At 33.6% G+C, this 19868-nt stretch overlaps 1 protein-coding gene across 2 annotated transcripts in view; it reads left to right on the forward strand.

Annotated features, from left to right (window-relative positions):
* Window positions 1-19868, forward strand: part of ces3 (carboxylesterase 3) — a 37128-nt gene that overhangs the window by 8567 nt on the left and 8693 nt on the right. Inside the window, exons 2-6 of one of the 2 annotated variants that reach the window (XM_030136528.1) lie at window positions 9120-9216; window positions 14699-14900; window positions 16588-16726; window positions 17746-17879; window positions 19664-19817. In XM_030136528.1, coding sequence (XP_029992388.1) covers window positions 9150-9216; window positions 14699-14900; window positions 16588-16726; window positions 17746-17879; window positions 19664-19817 — 696 coding nt within the window. In that variant the 5' untranslated portion in view covers window positions 9120-9149. Of the gene's footprint in view, window positions 1-9119; window positions 9217-14698; window positions 14901-16587; window positions 16727-17745; window positions 17880-19663; window positions 19818-19868 lie in introns of those variants that run through there. The other variant, XM_030136529.1, reaches the window with a different exon arrangement.

Below are 19868 nucleotides of genomic sequence, written 5' to 3' on the forward strand. Positions count from 1 at the left end.
GGAATTCCACACAGCAGGAGTTTGTCTGTCTGTTGGTGAAGCTGAACCCAAATGTGTCCTTTACCTCCATCCACCGACTAGACTCATTCTGTAAAACAACCCTGGTGGACTGCAGAAGTTTATGTTGTAGCGATCTGGCTCGTTTTCTCGCCAAATCTGCGAGAAACCGCTTTCACTTGGTCACCATTCGCACAATGCACTTCACGACAACATTTCCGCAAAAGCCCAAGTGACGTTTTGGTTTGTTATGTAAACAAGTAGACTGTGTCTATGATGGAATCATCTTTTAAGTTGCTCACCATGAGGGAAGTGATTCAGGCGCGTAAGCACAGAAGACTAATGGATTAGTGATAATTAGGATATCATTGGAGTTGGAGACATTTGAACAAAAAATTTGTGGTGGAAGTCACACGCTGCTTTAATCATTGCTTCAGTGTGATACAGACGTCAGATTAGACATCACTTCCTTCTGGGTTGACTTCAGGTCACTTTGGTTTCCTGTTTGGACAACTCAGTATTCAGCAAACATAATAAAAGCAATGTCTATATAGAGGTTTTGAGAACACATGTTCATGTTCCCATTAGAATACAATTTATTGGAGGTGGATTGCTCTCAAGTGGTTGACCTTCATCCTGACCCAAGCCAAGTAAATGTTATTTTCTCTTAGGGTTTGGGTTATAAAAAAAGAAGTGAGAGGCCAAAATGCACATATATGACTTGTTTGGAATGAAATACATACTAGTTTCTGTGTTTAGTGTGTAGGTAAGACAGTGCAGACCAGGGATGTTAAACCTACGGCTCATGGGCCAAAACTGGCCCACCAAAGGGTTCAGTCTGACCCACAGGATGCATTTATGAAATGCAAGATTTACACTGAAGATACTAGCAGTCAAGGGTGTAACATTTGTTTTAGTTAAGGTTCATCATACAGACCAATATGAACTCATGTTGGTCAGACCAGTAAGATAATAGCAAAATAACCTTTAAATAATGTCAACTCCAAATTCTTCTCTTTGTTTTGGTGTGGAAAATGTAAAATTGCATGAAAACATTTACATTTACAAACTATCCTTTCACAAAAATTGTGAATAACCTGAACAAATATGAACAACTTAAAATGTCTTAAGAGAAGTCAGTGTAATTATAATAATATTCTGCCTGTTATCAAATGTTTTATGCATTTGTAGATCCACTGTCATCTGTAAGTTATAATACTCATGTGTAAATGATCAACTGAGGCTGAAAACTGTTAAATTTGCGCTTATTTTTCTTAGTAACTTCTGGATTGTTCATGTTATTGTATTTTTTAAAGGATAGTTTATAGATGTAAACAATTTCATGATGTGACTTTACTTTTTCTTACTCTAAAACACAGAGAAGTGTTTGGAGTTGCCATTATTTATAGTTTTGTTGTTGTTGTTGTTGTTGTTGTTGTTGTTGTTTTTGTTTTTTTGCTGGTCCAATCCACTCCAGATCATATTGGGTTGAATGTGGCTAGACTAAAATGAGTTTGATACACCTGATCTAGACAATACATTAGATTAGACATGGTTCAGATGTAAAATTACCCTTAAAACAGACCTGGTTTTTCTTGAAGTGATTATCAGTTAGATAGTGTCTGGGAAATCTTAAAATATCTCATAATATTTATTTAGCTTTCTATGTTTCATGCTACATTGAAGGACATTAATCAGTACAGATATCTTTATATAAATAGTATTTGCGTGTTCAGTTTCTAAAGTTAAGTGTGCTTTCTGAAAAGAGCTTAATGGGAATGATCATTTAAGCAATAAATTCCAAAGTGAATTCTGTTTTAACCAAAAAAAAAAAAAAACTCTCACATTTATTTCATTCTGTTACTCTGTGAACTGTAATCCAGATTATTATTTCATACCAAACAGTGCCATGCTTTCAGGGATTCGATCCAGCAGCTCTGGACTACAACAGGCTGGTGTTGGCTCCTCATCAGCTAAATTCACTAATGCCATCTAGTGGCTGTTCTCAGTAACTCACAGTGACGTCACAGCGGCAGATCAGTACAGCAGAGGTGGCCAAAGTCATAATGCTTCTCAAAAATTCTGCAGATCACGAACCACCTTTGTCGAAATTTAACCTTGCTGACTCTGAAGTTGGACAAATTTGTTTTTCTGGCCAAAACAGAGTAGACAACCGCAATATACGTGGTTTATTCCAAAAGAATGTTGTCTCTGTTCCAAATGTGATGTTTTATTGGAATAATCTCTTTCCAAACCTAAAATGGAAGAAAATCTGGTGTTTACCCTCTAAATATTTGATAAAAAAAACAAGATAAAAGAAGTTTCTCTCAAATTAATTCATTGTTTCTATCCTTGCAAGCTGTTCCTACAAAGATATAAAAAGGACTTCAGTGTGGATTGCTCCTTTTGTAATCAATCAGAAGAAAATATACATCATCTGTTTTGGTCCTGTCCCTTCTCAAATGTTTTCTGGCAAGATGCCTGTTTTTTTTATTTGTCAAAATATTGTTTCTGATTTTTCTCTTACTTATTCAAAAATATTGTTTGGTAGTTTGTCATAGCCTGCTAACAAATCTGATCAACATTACATAATCAATCTAATTCTATTTTTGGCAAAATACCACATTCACAAATCCAAATTCTCAAATCTCAAACCTTCCTTTTTAATTTTTTAAACTGAGCTTACTCAATATATTTCAAATATTCAGTACTCTAAAACAAAAAATAAATAAATAAATAAAAGCTATACCAAAACCACTGATTTATGTAACAGTTATAAACTTTGTGTAATTTGATCTATTATTTTTGTTTGCATATTTTGTCCCCTGGCTATGTTCTGTTCTGTTCATGTCATGTTATTATATTAATATTGCACTGTACTTTTCATGTCCTTATTGTACTCTGTATAACACTAAATAAATAGATATGTTATAAAAAAAAAACATTTAAAAAAAAAAAAAGGTGGCCAAAGTCCACACATGATTTATTCCTGTAAAAATAATAACTGAACATCTTTACTGCAGTAAAAGTAAGCACAGGCAAAATTTAAAAACAAAGCAAAACATGAGTTCAAGAATATATGGACACGTTTTATCAATTCTGTTAAAATTTAAACATAACGTCTGAAGAAGAAGGTGAACGATATGTGGGCCATGTTTCCATGCTAGTGATTCTTTCTTTCTTTTTTTAAATGCTTGGTTTTGTTAAGGCAACTTATTTAAAGAATTTTTAAATGTTATATTCACTGTATACAAAGCACTTTTATGTATAGATTATCTGATTTAAATAGAGGAGCTTTTTTTTTTTTTGTAGTTCTTATGATCATCTTATTTGTATTAAAAATATTGTTGAGGGAAAAAAGCACAGGCTCTGAACATTAGCCAAATTCTAAATGTCTGAAAAGGCCTTTCTTAGAGCTGTTTGTGTGCAAAATAAAGATTATTAAATAAGTTAAATAATTTCTGGCTACATTGTTTTCATCTTGTTGAAGACGAAATTGTCCCCCATTTTAAATATTTTCATTTCATGTTGTTGGTAATGTTCTAATTCAGTGTTCATAACAAAATGTCATTATATCATAGACTACAAGTGTGATATCTTATATGTCCTGGCACGTCTTTTACATTATTTCCCTCATGTTATGTCATTTTTGTCTTCTTACAAAATCTTTCATACCCTTTTTGTTCTGTTTCTTTGCCCTCAAAAGCATCAAAACTAAAGATGCAGATGTGGAACATAGAGGTATTTGTGTTAAAATATAGGAAAAATTTGTCAGAAAAATAAACATAAACAGCCAATCCTTGCATTTCCTTAGCACATAGAGCTGTTCAGTACACTGCATGTGTAGCATTGCATTATGGGAACTATGAGAACTCTTAGCCCTTTGGTTCTGGCTAAAGACAGTTTGTGGAGTTTCTGTAAAATACTGGTAACAGGCTGATGATTCTCCAGTTCCAAGTAACTCCACAGTTACTCAGGATTTCTTCTCAAAAGCAGTTTCGATGATGTACAATCTGAAAGCATCTATTATGTTTGCATAGATTTATGGAGGGTTTTCCTTTAATTTGTCATCCCTGAACACTGGGTCTTTATCCGGCCCAGTCTGTGGTGGGTGGAGGGGGATGTTCTTGTGTTGTGATCACTTCAGTTTGTTTTTGTCTGAGATTTGTGTAGATTTCAGTGATTAATTTGACTTCCAGATGTTTTTTATGCTTCAGACTGATGGTGTGAGCTGAGAAATTTTAATTAATTCATTTTAATTAAAATTACTCATTAGTTACACACAATCGGAAATAAATAACCCAGACTGTTTTTAAAGACTGTTTTTCTTATTCTTACTAAAAATTATTGTATAATTGAATTCATTTTAATTTACACTAGTATTATGTGAGCATGACACAAGTGTTTTCCTGTGTAACACTGAAATATTCTTCTTCTTCTTCTCCTTTTTCTCCTCCTCCTTCACCTTCTGCCTCTCCTCCTCCTCCTCTTTCTCCTTCTCCTTCACCTTGTGCCTCTCCTTCTCCTCCTCCCCCTCTTCCCCCTCCTCTTCCTTCTTCTCCTTCTCCTCCTAAAATGAGTTTTACACTCCTGATGTCTCAAAATTGAGAGAATAATATTATAATAAATGGTGATAAGTCATGTAAGGAAGGTTGAATATTGACCCAAAAAATGGTTTTGAAGTTGCCAACAAATGTACTGTAGTTCTACATCTTTAAGGGTTGATTTGGAAACTTCAGAGTTAAAATAAGTAAATAAATAAATAAACAAATAAAAATGAAACTTGTTTTAGCCATAAAGATCCAGTGCTACTTCTGTGGCAGTTCCCAAATGATTTTTCTTTTCTATTTAACCTTTCTTGAGTGATTTATCATCTTTTATTATAATACTATCCTCTGTGTTTTGCTTTTTTTTTTTCCTCAGTGAAAATCAGGTATTCTTCTGTATTTAATGTACTGATCATGTAGATGTTGACCCTAACCCTGACCCTAACACTTGTCAGACAAAAGTTGAGGGTTGTTATATTAGAAACAGAGAAAACTGTAGAAATAAAGACTTTTTCAGTTAAATATATCATTAACTGAACATAAACCCAGTGTGTCATCCGCTGTCATTGATCCCACTCCATGGGTTTTACTGGGGAATCAATGTTGTAGAAGAGGATGGTGTTTCCATGTTCAGTACGGAGTCTCTGAACGTCCAAATGGGTCATATCTGATGACCATGAAAAGACAACAAACTGCATTTTACACCAATTATTGACATGCAGTGGTTATTAGTTATTAAATGTTTTAGAACAGAAGAAGAACAGTTTAAAAATAGATGTTTATCAACAAAATCCCAAAATGTTGCTAATGACTTTTCTATGAAGTGCCATATTAAATATGACCTGCACAGACAGAGGTGGAATACATGCATCAACACAGCCTTCCTGCCTCCAGTCCAAGTTCAGATCTTGCCATGTTTGTTCGTCCTGATGGAACACCTTGTTTTTCTGCTGATTATTGAAAGGTAAACAGTGTTGGCAAACCTGACCTCTAGAGTGATAGTTTCAAGTGACAGAGTCGGTTCAGCTCACTGTGTCATCGAATGAGACTTACCCTCCGCTGGAATCTCTTTTGTCAACAGTTTGGAGCAAAATCCAGCAGTTTTTATGCAAGTCAGAGGCATGAGTAACAGGTTCTGTTAAGACCTGAAAACAGGAAAGTGCATGTCGAGTATGTTTGTCTTTTTTCATGTAGTGAACTCTGCTTGAACATGCAGAGTTCAGTAACCGCTGTCAGTGTAGGAAAGGAGAGAATATCAACCTAAACTGCCAAATCTAATAGCTTGATATGTTTATTGTGAACCTATTTGTGTGGTAAGAGTGTGTGAAAATGTGCATGAGGTTCCAAATATCGTACCCTATTGATTCCAGAAGTATTTTAACCCTTTCATGCATGAATTGTGAGAACCGTAGTCAAGATTTTTTTCTTCAGTGTTTTTATTCCTCCTCAAGCATGAAAAAAACAATGCGATCGAGTTTTTTAAATTTTTTTTATGGAGTTACAAAAATATCCATGCATTTAATTTTTGAAGTAAAGAAACGTGTTTAAAACCAAATATCAGAAAGTGAAGAGAAAATAATGAAATAAAAACATGTTTAATGCTGCTCATCTGATGTCTTCTCACATTTTAACATATTCTAATGCCAGTAATTACTCACTTGATGGAGATAATATGCCAAAAAAAAACTTCTTGTCTAACAAATAACAGTTGATGTACACTCAAACATGTTAGTGCAGATCAGGTTTATCAAGAACAGCAAAGTTACAGTAATGGTCTGAATGTCATTCTATGGGATGGTGCGTAAGTGTTCACTGTGTTGGCTGATATGGAACTAAAACATCAAAACCCATTAAAATACAAGAGAACAGCTGGAGAAGAACTGTCCACTGGAGTGACCTATGCATGAAAGGGTTAAGGAACTGCAGGGATGTCAAAATCATTTTAGTTCAGGTTCCACATTCAGCCCAATAGGATCTGAAGTGGGTCGGACCAGTAAAATAATTACATATTGACCTAGAAATATGTCAACTTCAAACTTTTCTCTAAGTTTTAGAATAAAAAAACTAAAATTACATTATGAAAATGTTTACATCTTCAAACTACCTTTTACCCTACCCTTTAAATAATGTGAATTACATGAACAACCTGAAATTTAAAAAAAGTGTCATTTTAACAATATTATATCTCAATTAAACATTTACACATGTACATTACACCAAACAGATCACAGTGGATCTACAAATACACAGAACATTTAGTAACAGGCATACTTAAGTATGCCAAACCGCAGCAGTCAGCTCCTTCTGGACTTTGTGTGATGCCGTCCAGAACCCGTGGCTCCCCATGGGTTCTGGACTTCATCATTGTCAATACTGAGGGTGGGATGTGAAAACGGGGGATGTTTTTAAAACCCACATCCTGACCCTGAGGGGCAGTATCCTGGTCCCCCCACACAGATATTTGTTGTGTATTCATGCATGCTGTACCACATTTGTCCAGCAGTCACCACCAAAGCATTCTGGGCATAGCAACATGATTATAAGGCTGCTGTATTCCAAAATTAGTAATATTTACTAAAATATTGGTCCTATCAACTTGTTGTTTTTGCTAGTCTGTTCCTTGACCAAAAATACATAAGTATACCAAACTGCAGCAGTCAGCTCTGTATGGATTTTGTGTGATGCCTGAGACACACACACAGAGTCCACTTCCCTTTTATAATATGGGGTGTCCCAAAAAAAAAAAAAAAAAATTAGACACAATTTAAATAATTGTAAAGTAGGTGCTTATTAAAATTCATTTAATTTTCAAAATGTAATTGAATTTACAAACATCCTTTTATTGTTTTGTCTGTTTCTCCTGTTCTCAAACTGACGTCTGTTCTGGTCCAGACTCTGCTGACAACACCAAGCAATGGAATCACACACATCACCAAACAGTTCCCTGGCGGAACAGACAAAGCAATAAAATGATATTTTTGAAAATTCTATTAAATTTTGAAAATTAAGTGAATTTTAACAAACACCTGCTTTACAATTATTTAAAGTGTGTATACATTTTTTTGGGACACCCTGTATAGATTCTATTCTATTCTATTCTATTCTATTCTATTCTATTCTATTCTATTCTATTCTATTCTATTCTACACTGTAAAAAAAACAACAACAAAAAAAAAAAACAGTAAAAAAAAACAACAACCTTTTTTAAATCTTTAATAAAGAATATTTTTATGTATTAAAACAATCAAATTACCTATAAATATATATAGAAATAATTTTCAATGAGACTAAATTGTACAATCCACTGATAAAAACTGTATTTGGACAGTTTATCAGTGCTTATACATGTCATACATTCACAAAAATACATGTATTCAGCATTTTTGTTGTGAAACCTCTCATAATTACACAAGATATTTGTCAATTAACAAACACGTCTTGTTAAACTTACAGAACAAATACTTTTCTAATGGTTAATTGTCAATAATTTTATCTTGTTTTATTATTTATTTATTTATATATTTATTTATTTAGTTATTTAGTTATTTATTTTACAGTATTAAACTTTAAATTAACAGTTTAATCTCATAAATAGAAAAGAAATATTTGTGAAATTATGATACATTTGCAAATGTATTTTAAGTGTATTTTTCTGTGAAAAAATAAAAAATTTCCTTTAAAAACTGAAATTTTTTGGTTATTCACAGTTGCATTTTTTTGTGTTATTTTACATTTGACATGTAAAATCATAGTCTATTTTTGTAATTTCATTAATATTTTCCTGTATCTTAAAAATACAGGAAAAATCTGTAAAATAAACAGTGAAAATTCGGTTAAATTGCAGGGTTTTTTTTTTTTTACAGTGTATTTTCCAAAAGTAGCTCTGGGTCTTTAACCTCCTGAGACCCAGGAAATGTCAGCAAAGTACAAGCTTTTTTTGTTTTGTTTTGTTTTGTTTTGTTTTGTTTTTTTTTTTATTAAATAAGTGCCTATATTAGAAACATCAGGATGCAACAGTTTTTTCAGATGCAGTTTTTAAAATTTTTAATGGAATGTCCTTTGTGGTGGACAGTTTTCTTTTCTTTTCTTTTCATTTCATTTCATTTCGTTTTTGTTTTTTTTGTATAAAGTTGTAAAACTCTTGTCCACAAATGTGGCCAGAAAATCCATCGCTGGGTCTGCGGAGGTTAAAGGATATAAGCATGAGTGGGTTTTCCATTTTGTTTACACAGGTAGAGATAGAACCAAAGAATGTGTGAGTGGAAGAGTGATGGTGGTCAAAGAACAGGATTTTGTAATTCCTGACTCAGTGGTCAGAGTTCTGCTGGTGGTGCAATGGAGGTGAAATCAATGCACATATTTAAGCTGCAGTTGTGACATAATGTGCCTGTATGTGATGTGTGTGTGTGTGTGTGTGTGTGTGTGTGTGTGTGTGTGTGTGTACATGACAGAAAGGTTGAAAGTGCATGTACTGGGTGGATTAAATGGGGTACTATTATGTATGCATGAGTGTGTGTAATTGTGGGGGAGGTCCTGGAGGTCCGGGGAAGGGGCACAGGCCTATTTCTCCCAAAGCTCACAGTGTTTTCTTCAGTTCTGGTCAGGATGAGAACAGCTCTTTTCATTGTCTGTGTGTTTCTCGCGCTGACGGCGGAAACTCAGGGAGCACCAGGTAAGAAAACGCTTTTATTTGAGTTCACATTTACAGATTTACAGCATCTGTTTTTAACAATACAGCAGTTAAGGGCTGTATTTTATAAAACAGAACAAATCCCATCGTGATCGTAATGCTTTGTTTTACGACTGCAACGACAAATTATGCAAGTAGAAGCATTTTGAGGTTTCACACGATGATTTAAGGGATTTGAAAGTAAATATTTTATTGATTTTAGATTAGGAAGATTATTACTGTTATAAGTTATGCTTCTCCTCACTCCTTTTTGAATATGTATTATATGTCTTATGTCCAATGTTTAAGTGTTTTGTTTATTTATTTTCTTCTGTTTTGACATTCATATTCGAATTAAATCCATCAGTCAATCAATTTATTCGGTTTTGTCGCGCAAAGTTCACAAGAGGTGGCAAAATTTCATGCACACATTACTCCAGTAGAAACAGAATTACAGTGTCAATGTCTTTTATGTCGGTAAAAATGGAAAAAGTCCAGGCTCTGAAATGTAAAAAGGACATTTTTCTGTTGTTTGTCCTGTTTGATATGAACCAACAGATAAAGTTTGTCAGTTCCATGTGTTAGCGCCCCCCGTCTGTTTACGATGAAAACAATTCTGATGTGAAGACAGTGAAGCAATGAGGCAAAATAAAAACATTCCTCTGAAATGCATTAAAACTTAAGCAACACATCTGTTCATTAACCCAGACGTAGACTCAGACCAGGGCTGTTAAAGTCATTTTAGCCCATTATGGTCTAAAGTGGATCAGACCAGTAAAATAATAACAGAATAACCCATAAATAATGACAAGTACAAAAATTTCTGTATGTTCTAATGCGAAAAAAGTAGCATAACATAATGAAAATGTTTACATCTATAAACTAGCCATTAAAAAATGTGAGTAATGTGAACAACCTGGAAGTTCTTAGGAAAAATAAGTGCAATTTTAACAATATTCTGCCTCTGTTTATCATTTACACATGTACATTACAACTTTTCTTCAAGTTTTAGAATGAAAAAAGTAAAACTACGTTATGAAAATATTTACTTCAAACTATCCTTCAATCTTCAAACTACCCTTTAAATAATATGAATAATATGAACAACCTGAAATTTGTCAAGAAAAATAAGTGTAATTTTAACAATATTCTGCCTCCTTTTATCCTTTAGACATGTATATAACAACTTACAGATCACAGTGGATCTACAGACACACAAAACTTTTAATAACAGGCAGAATATTACTAAAACTGCACTCATTTTGCTTAAGAAATTTCATGTTCATTATATTTGTTCCGTGAGCTCACTGTGACCTTGACCTTTGACCTTTGACCTTTTCTTGTTATTAAATGCTTTGTGTATTTGTAATTGTAATGTAAGTTCTACTGTACATGTGTAAATGATAAACGGAGGCAGAATATTGTTAAAATTGTACTGATTTTTCTCAATGACTTCCAGCCTGTTCACGTTATTCACATTTTTTAAGGATTGTTTGTAGATGTAAACATTTTCATATGTAATTTGACTTTTTTCACTGTTATTATTCTACTTTGACACCCCTGGTCTAAAGGCTCAGGTTATTAAAGTTATTTGAATACTGTGTTTGGATGGAAGAACACAGATTATTATTGATACAGTATGTGGAGTATCGATAATCATAGTTATTGCACATAATAGATAATATCAACCACAAGTTAAAGTTTCACCACAGCTTCAACTGAGCTGTTTCAAAGCTTCATTTTGGGATGAATGGGATGTTCCGATGTTCAGGCCTGGCTCGAAAATGTTACATATTTGACAGTTGTTTTTTCCCTTTTGTTTCCTTATAAACTCATAAAGACCCAGTGCTTGCTACTTTTTCCTCTATATTTAACCTTTCTTAACTTTTTTATCATTATTGTATTTTGCATATTTTGCATTTTTACTGTATTTTGCATTTTTCAGTGAAAATCAGGTATTTTCTTATATTTAATTCACTGCTCATGTAGATGTTCATAAAAGCTCAGGTTGAAGTTTAGGGTTATTTTATTAAAAACAGAGAAAATTGAAGAAAAACTGACTTTATCAGAAAAAATGTATCATTAACTGAACATAAACCAAAGGTCTCCAACCACTGTTATTTATCAAACTCCATGGGTTTTAGTGGTGAATCAGTGTTTACATTTTTTACTCATTTTGTTCATTTTTGTTTCTTATTTTCTCCGTGTTATCTATTATTTGGTAATGGTTCTTATTCACTTTTGTTCATATTGTTATAATTTAATTTATTATTTTACTATTTTTGTTCACTTTCTTGCCCTTTATCAAATTTTTTTTCCCAAAATTATTTCAGTTTTCCACTTATTATGTTCATGTTACTCATTATTTTGCTGATTTATCATTTATTTTTGTTCATTATATTCATTACTTTGCCTGTGTTTGGTCATGTTGTTGCTTATTTTTAGATGGTTTGGGGTCTTTATGGGTTCATAATGGCTCGGTTCCATGTAGCTGCTTTGGTTTCAGGGTCGTGTTATTGTCTATGTTGGCTCACCGCCGCCATGTCATTACTACCAGGACACTTAAACAGAATAGAGCTTTTGTTCAGACTTGGGCTGTTACGTGCATTCTGAACTAACCAGTCAATTTAATAACAGCCCTGTTTTTCTCCACTGAAAGAATGAAAAGTTACATAAAATGTAGTCAGTGTAGACGTTTGCTTTGTTGACGAGGGGAAGAGCTCTGATCAATATTTCAAAGGTTGATTTTTAAGTGTCTTTACACTGCAAAATACATCAAAAACACTGCAGAATAAGTTTTAAAAAATATTACATAACTGTTGGAGTTAACCCATAAAGGCCCAAACAGCAACTGGTGATCAGAATCATCTACTGATCTAAACTGTTTAATAATTTCTGATTCATTAAGTCTATCAGTACATGTAAATAACTGGTGTAAAATGCAATTTGTCATCTTTTCATGGTCATCAGATATGACCCATTTGGACGTTCAGAGGCTCCGTAGTTACCATGGAAACACTGCCATCTTGATTGATTGATTGATTGATTGATGTATTTATTTCGAACATGAATGTCAAACAGAAGAAAATAAATAAACAAAACACTTAAACATAAGACATATAATACATATTTGAAAAGGAGTGAGAAGAAGTACAACTTATAAACTCCACCCCTTCTCCTTACATAATTAATAACAATAATAACCTTCCTAGTCTAATCATATCTATACACTATGCCATAATATGACTGATACTTACTAGTAAATAATTAGGTTTCTGACTTTATATTATTATAAACAAATATAATATGATTTACATAAACACATAATACAATAACACATATATGTAAATACATATTCATTCACAGATCTATACACACACATACACACATCTTCTAGAACATTGATTCATCAGTAAAACCCATGGAGTTGGATCAATAACAGTGGATGGAGATGATTATTTTTGTGTTTGGTTATTGATATTTTTGGTTTAAAAAAAATCACTTTTTTTTCAGTTTTCTTTGTTTTGTTTTTTTTTTTTTGTTTTTTTTACATGACTAACTTTAATTTAAACTTTTATGAATATCTACATGATCACTAAGTTAAATATAGGAAAATACACGATTTTCATTGAAAGTTTGCAAAATACGGAGGATAATATTACAATAAATGGTGATAAATCCTTTAAGAAAGGTTAAAGCTAGAGGAAAATTCATTTAGGAATTGACACAAAAAAAATTAATTAAATTAAAAATTAGCACTGGGTCTTTATGGGTTAATGTTGCATGTCATGGCACAAAAAACAAACACAGCATTTACCTTTGGTTTGTGACATGAATACTGTTCTACATGTACCTTTTGCATCCTTTACCACCTCCTTCTAAGGTTTGGACTTATCTAATATTAAACAACCAAGATTAATTTTGTTTTTATTCCCGCACTTATTCATTTGACAGGAAGAGGTCACCAAAGTCCAGCAATGGTGTTTCAAAACCCTTCACTTTTTGACCCATAATTGATGTGTTTTTTTTTGTTTCATCTACTCATCACAGATAAATGTAAAAACATGATCAATGGAAAATAAAGTTGTTGTTCACATTATAATGTAAATGGGATGCCATCAGACTCATGTGTGAACAGTCTAGGGTTGTGGAGTGACATCACATGCATCACACTGTATTTAATGAGGTTAATATGGATCGTTCCGGGTCCCGCCTCCTCCAGCGCAAATTTATTTATTTATTTAATTATTTAATTTTATTTATTTATCTAGTCAGGGACAATGCACAATATACATTAACCTTAAACAGGAGAAATGTAGTGTGCCAGGTTGTAGCACTAGTCCTAATTTACAGCTGTAGTCCCTTTGACGTCTGTCGCAGTTTAATGATGTAAAAGTCGGATGAAATGCGACATGACCGTTCAGACTAAAGTCACATTGAAAACATCAGATATGAATCTGATTTAGGACCAGATAGGAAAGTATCCTGGCAGGGTCTGATTTGTGCTGTTTTATTTATTTATTTATTTATTTATGAGGATCCCCATTAGCTGATGCAGTACATCACCTACTCTTCCTGGGGTCCTCCCATTCCAAACAGACACACAGTATCCATTTCCAAACATAAAACAATGTGATTCACCCTTATATTTCCTTCTTAAGAACACTCAAAAGTCAAACAAAACAACATTAACAATAATAACAATACTACAAGATCAACTTAAAAACAACACAAACAAATAAACAAACAAAAACTAAGTAATAAAATTAAATAAATAAACCTAATTCTAATTGTGTATGTGTGTGTAATGTCATAAATATGGGTAAAAAAGTCTGATTCGGGCCACTTTTACCTGCAGTGTGAACGTAGCGTTAGAAATGGAACCCGAACCCAGACTCCAAAACAAACTTCCTGAATGCATGAATCTGTAAGAAAGAGGAGCATTTTACACTCAACCCATATACAGTTGTGGAAAAAAGTTTTCAGACATCCTTAAAGTTTTACACAATCTCAAATATTATCATGGAATATTTAATCATGGAAAATCATGTTTGTGTTTCAAAAGCTGTGTTTGCATCAAATAGACACAAACAAATGCAAATGATTTTTTTTTTTTGTTTATTGGTAACGAATAACAAATAACCAAACTAAATCAATGACAGTTTCAGCGTGTCATGTCCTGGATGTGTTTTATTATCTGCTCAGACATCCAGTTTTGACCTCGATGGAACTGAGCATGTGCAGAAGGAGCATGTGGGTTTAATGGAACAATACCTGACACAGTTCAGTGACTTAACAGTGACTCTGATTGTAATAAATCCCAAACACATGAGGTGAACAAACACTTTTTTCCACCGCTGTTTGAACCATCAAAACAAAAACAAGAACATACGTAGTTTGCTGATAAAACAAATTCCCTTCATAACTGTTGTTCCAAAAGTTCAACTGCATCGTAAACTAAACAAGCTGTGTTTTTTATCTCCAGCAGGGAGCATCGACCCTGTGGTGACTCTGAAACATGGCCGCATTCGAGGAGCGTATGTGACGGTAAAAGGCACTGACAGGAGGGTGAAGCAATACCTGGGCATCCCGTTCGCCCGACCCCCTGTGGGGCCCCTCCGCCTGGCCCCTACCCAGGATGCACTGCCTTGGGAAGGGGAGCGAGACTGCACACACCAGCCCCCCATGTACGTGACACCACAGTTATCAGAATGGACAGAACACGACAAAACTGAGGTGTTCCCTTTCTGATTGTTCCTGATTCCACCTGTGGACAAAATACAGTTTATGTGAAGGGAAGTAAATACTGAGCAGTCACTCACAATACACTGCAAAAATCCAAATCTGACCAAGTGTAATTTTCTCATTTCTAGTCCAAACATCTCACTTAAAATAAAACACAATCACCTAAAGAGTAACTTTTCAGTCAGATACAAGAACTTATTTTTAGACAATTGATCTTGAAAATCTGATTTTAACAAATCTTACCAAAATCATTTTCACTTGTTCCATTGGCAGATTTTTTTTGTGTAATTCAAGCAAAAAAAAAAAAAATCTGCCAATGGAAAGAGTGAAAATTATCATAGTAAGATTTTCAACACCTATTGTCTAAAAATAAATTCTTATATCTCACTGAAAAGTTACTCTTTAGGTGATTATGTCTAATTTTAAGTGTGATGAGATATTTGGACTAGAAATGAGAAAAATACACATGGTAAGATTTAGATTTTTTCCAGTGTAAGAGAATGCCCCTCATAAGAATGGGATTTGATAAGAATTCTGTTAGCGTTTCATTATCAATATCACTTATTGATTTGATTCCCTATCGATTCTTGCTCAGTGGATTAGGGAATAAACTATAGAATAAATTGCTTTGTTTGCATTAACTCTTCAATGTCAAATATTCACTAACATTTTTGCAGTGGATTGGATCAAACCTCCTAAAGGGTTCTAAAGGTGTAGTAGTTAAAGGTGTTCAATCTATCTGCTGCAGCCTCTGAGCCTGGTCATCATCTAGAATAGAATAGAATAGAATAGAATAGAATAGAATAGAATAGAATAGAATAGAATAGAATAGAATAGAATAGATCTTTATTAATCCATTCCCTTCCTCTACTGTTCATTTGACTGTTGCTTGTTTTCCATACCCAACTCATTTATTTATTTATTTTTATTATGTTTTTATGTTATATACCTGTTGTGAAGCACACTGGGTCTGCCTTGTGCATGAAATGTGCTCTATAAATAAAGTTGAATTGAACTGAATCTTTATTGTTACTGTTACAGGAACAATGAAAATCAGTTCAGCAGCAAATACATAAAGTGCAAAAAATACTGTATAAAAGTATCACACAAAATTATACTGAAAATATATACTGAAAAATATTGACAATATTCAAAAACTACAAACATAAAATTCTGAAATTTTCAAATACTACTAAAATATACCAAAAGCTAACTCTATACTACAGATAAAATAAATACATAATATATTCATACTGACTTCCATTATAACCACATTTTTTATTCTCGCTGATATTACGCTATATAACCATACATTCTCTAATGTCAACATTTAATTTAAGAGAAAACTAATGAATTTTTTTTGTGCTTGTACATTTTTACCACCAAGTTAACCAGAGGGTGCAAATGCATCATGGGAGTATAAAACACATGTACGAGTAAAAGACACTGGATTCTAAAAATATAACAAAACAAAAGTTCTGGCCAAATTTCATGCCAAAAGCTGCAACATGATCAACAACAACAAAAAAAAAAAACAAAGAAAGAAAGAAAATGTACAAAAATGCCTGAGGAGAACCTAATAAATAAATAAATAAATAAATAAGTTCCTTCTTCTTCTCTGTTGCCCAGGTGTATCCAGGATCCAGAAATAATAGTCAACGTTTCAAGGATCATGTCCATACAATACAACCCACCCGAGATTTCCGAGGACTGCCTGTATCTGAACGTGTATGCTCCGGCTGAGGCAGCCAAAGGGGATAAACTACCGGTGGGTTGAAGATACACTGTGTGTGGAGGGGCTGATAAAGTGATCAGATCAGTGTGCAGTAAAACAGCACCTCTGATAAACAGTCCTTATTTCAGTAAAAGAGGTGTTAAAGCTGCAGGAAGCTCTGTCCTATCAGTCGACAAAATCCAATCAGTATTCATGACCTGACGACACCTTTCCAAGAAGCCATCATTAAAAGTAGAGCAGGGGTGTTAAACTGGTTTTAGTTCCGTTCCACATTCAGCCCAATATGATCTCAAATGGGCCGGACCAGTAAAATAATAACACACTGACCTTTAAATAAGGACAACTCCAAACCTTTCACTGTGTTTTCTGGTGAAAAAAGTGAAATTACATTATGGAAGTGTTTAAATCTACAATCTATCCTTTAAAAAAATGTGAATTAATATAAACAACCTGAAATTTCTTTGGAAAAATAAGTAAAATTTTAACTATTTTCTGCTTGCAAAATTCACAGTGGCTCTACAAAGACACAAAACATTTAGTAACAGTCAGACAACTGAGACATTATGACACACACACACACACACACACACACACACACACACACACACACTCACATAATTTGTTACATGTAAACATTTGTATGTAATTTTATTTTTTTTCCCAGTAAAACAAAGAGAAAATTTTGAAGTTATCATTATTTATAGGTCATTATGATAGTAATCTGTTTGTATATTCTGTGGTCTGTATGTGGAACCGGAACAAAATGAGAGTTTAATGATAGCAGAACTAGTAATAATAATAATCATAGTAGTCACAACGGTATATAAGTAATTAAGTAATAATAATAATAATAATAATAATAATAATAATAATAATAATTGCACACTGGAATAAACAACTGTCCTGAAGTGAGTCTGACAGCCCTGTTGTGTGTCACAGTTCCAATGACCTGATTTTAGTTGAAGCAGGTCCACTTCAGTTTTATTGACGCGCACACACTCCCATATATAAACCTAAGACCATCAGGTTGTTGTTGTGTTGTTGTTGTCCAGGTGATGGTGTGGATCCACGGTGGGGGTCTGACAGTGGGTGCAGCCTCTCAGTTCGATGGGTCTCCACTTGCCGCTTACGAGAACATGGTGATGGTTATTATTCAGTATCGCCTCGGCATTCTGGGATTCTTGAGGTAAGAACGATACCAGCTGCTATGTTCCTATTCCAGCTGTGGAAACATCCACACAGATGAATTAACCCTCAGGTGTCAGAATATTTAGACCCTCTAAATTCTAGAGTCACTCAGGACAAAAATATACACTTCTAAAAACAATTTTTCCTGTTTTTTTTTTTTTCTGCATAAATCTTTTTAAACAACCTCAGCTCTGCTCAATACTACCAAACATAGTAATTTTAAGGATTTTAATCCTTTAAATTCCAATTTGATCAGGAAAAATACTCAAAAAAATTAGTCATTTTCCATATGACAAATGTTGGGTGGCTGGAGGTCTTGATATTGTTTCTCACTAATGCAAAATAAAACCATAAAATAACAGAATACATGGTTATATTTTTTGATGGTGTTGAGATTAAAAATGTGATCATAATGGGACTCAATGATGGGACATTTTTGTAAATGACTCAAGTGTAGTAAATGTTAAAACTGATGTTACACAAAAACTAATAACGCACTGAAGTCTATATTTTAGGTATTGTGCAACATGTCCAAGACAAAGTAATAAATATTTTAAAAATATTTGTTATAGTTGTCATATAACATTAGTTATATGGAAAATTACTCATTCTTTGTGTGTTTTTCATTTAAAACACTAAAAGCACTCGGAGAGTGCAGACCTCTGCCAAGGCTGATCAGTGCCCCCCCCCCCCCCCCCCCCCCCCCCCCCCGATCACCACCAAAATTTAATCATTTCTTCCTTATCCCATTTCCAACAAACCCTGAAAATTTCATCAAAATCTGTCCATAACTTTTTGAGTTATGTTGCACACTAACGGACAGACAAACAAACAGACAGACAGACAAACAAACCCTGGCAAAAACATAACCTCCTTGGCGGAGGTAAACATTGCATCATATAATCAACCTGGCATGTAAAGGGTTAAAATCCTTTAAAAAAAAATGATTGAATGTTTGGTATTTTTGAGCAGAGCTGAAGTTGTTTAAGAGATTTCTGCAGAAAAAAAACCAGAGAAAAATAATCTGTAAAGTTTTTATAACAGTATTTTGGATGGGGACAGTTTTGTCCTTAATGACTCAAGAGGACAGTCATTTTTTCACAGTGTTCTGATGATGTATTAGAAAATTTGAATTTGAATTAGAATTGTAAAATTTGTCAAGCATGAGACTATAAAAAAACATTCTATACAAACAAATACAGACAAAATGATACCAGATGACGAGTAAAAATTTACCCAAATGGACTAAAACATCCATAGTGACACATGAGGGTTAATACTTTTAGCAACTTATTTCAGTTTAATCAAGGCAAGGCAAGTTTATTTGTATAGCACATTTCAGCAACAAGGCAATTCAAAGTGCTTCACACAGGACATTGAAATAAAAGAAACAAAAAGAAACACATTTAAAACATTATAAAAGAAACATGTAAAAGGTGATTAAAAACAGTGAGTAATAAAACAACACATAAAATAAAAAAAAATAAAATAGAATAAAATAAAAATAAAAACACACACATATTAAAGTAAGAGTTGCATTACAGAGTTTCAAAGAGAATATAAAGTTTAAAAAGTCCAAAGCCTTTTAGTCAAAGGCAGCAGTGAACAGGTGAGTCTTTAACCTTGACTAAAAAGAACTCAGACTCTCAGCAGACCTGATATTTTCTGGTAGTTTGTTCCAGATATACGGAGCATAGAAACTGAACGCTGATTCTCCGTGTTTTGTTCTGATCAAACTGAAAGTTGAAAAGTTGAAGTGTGTAAACTTGTTCTTGTCCAAAGCACCAGAGATGAACACGCTCAGGGGAACTGGGGTTTCCTGGATCAGCTGATGGCTCTTAAATGGGTTCAGGAGAATGTTGAGGCTTTTGGTGGTGACCCTCAGACCGTCACCGTCGCTGGAGAGTCTGCAGGAGGCATCAGCGCATCTATACTGGTAAAAGAAACTAAAGAATGAAGAAAAAAAACACATAAAGCAACATGTTCA

The sequence above is a fragment of the Sphaeramia orbicularis genome, chromosome 6 (genome assembly GCF_902148855.1).
Source record: "Sphaeramia orbicularis chromosome 6, fSphaOr1.1, whole genome shotgun sequence".
Taxonomy (NCBI): domain Eukaryota; kingdom Metazoa; phylum Chordata; class Actinopteri; order Kurtiformes; family Apogonidae; genus Sphaeramia; species Sphaeramia orbicularis.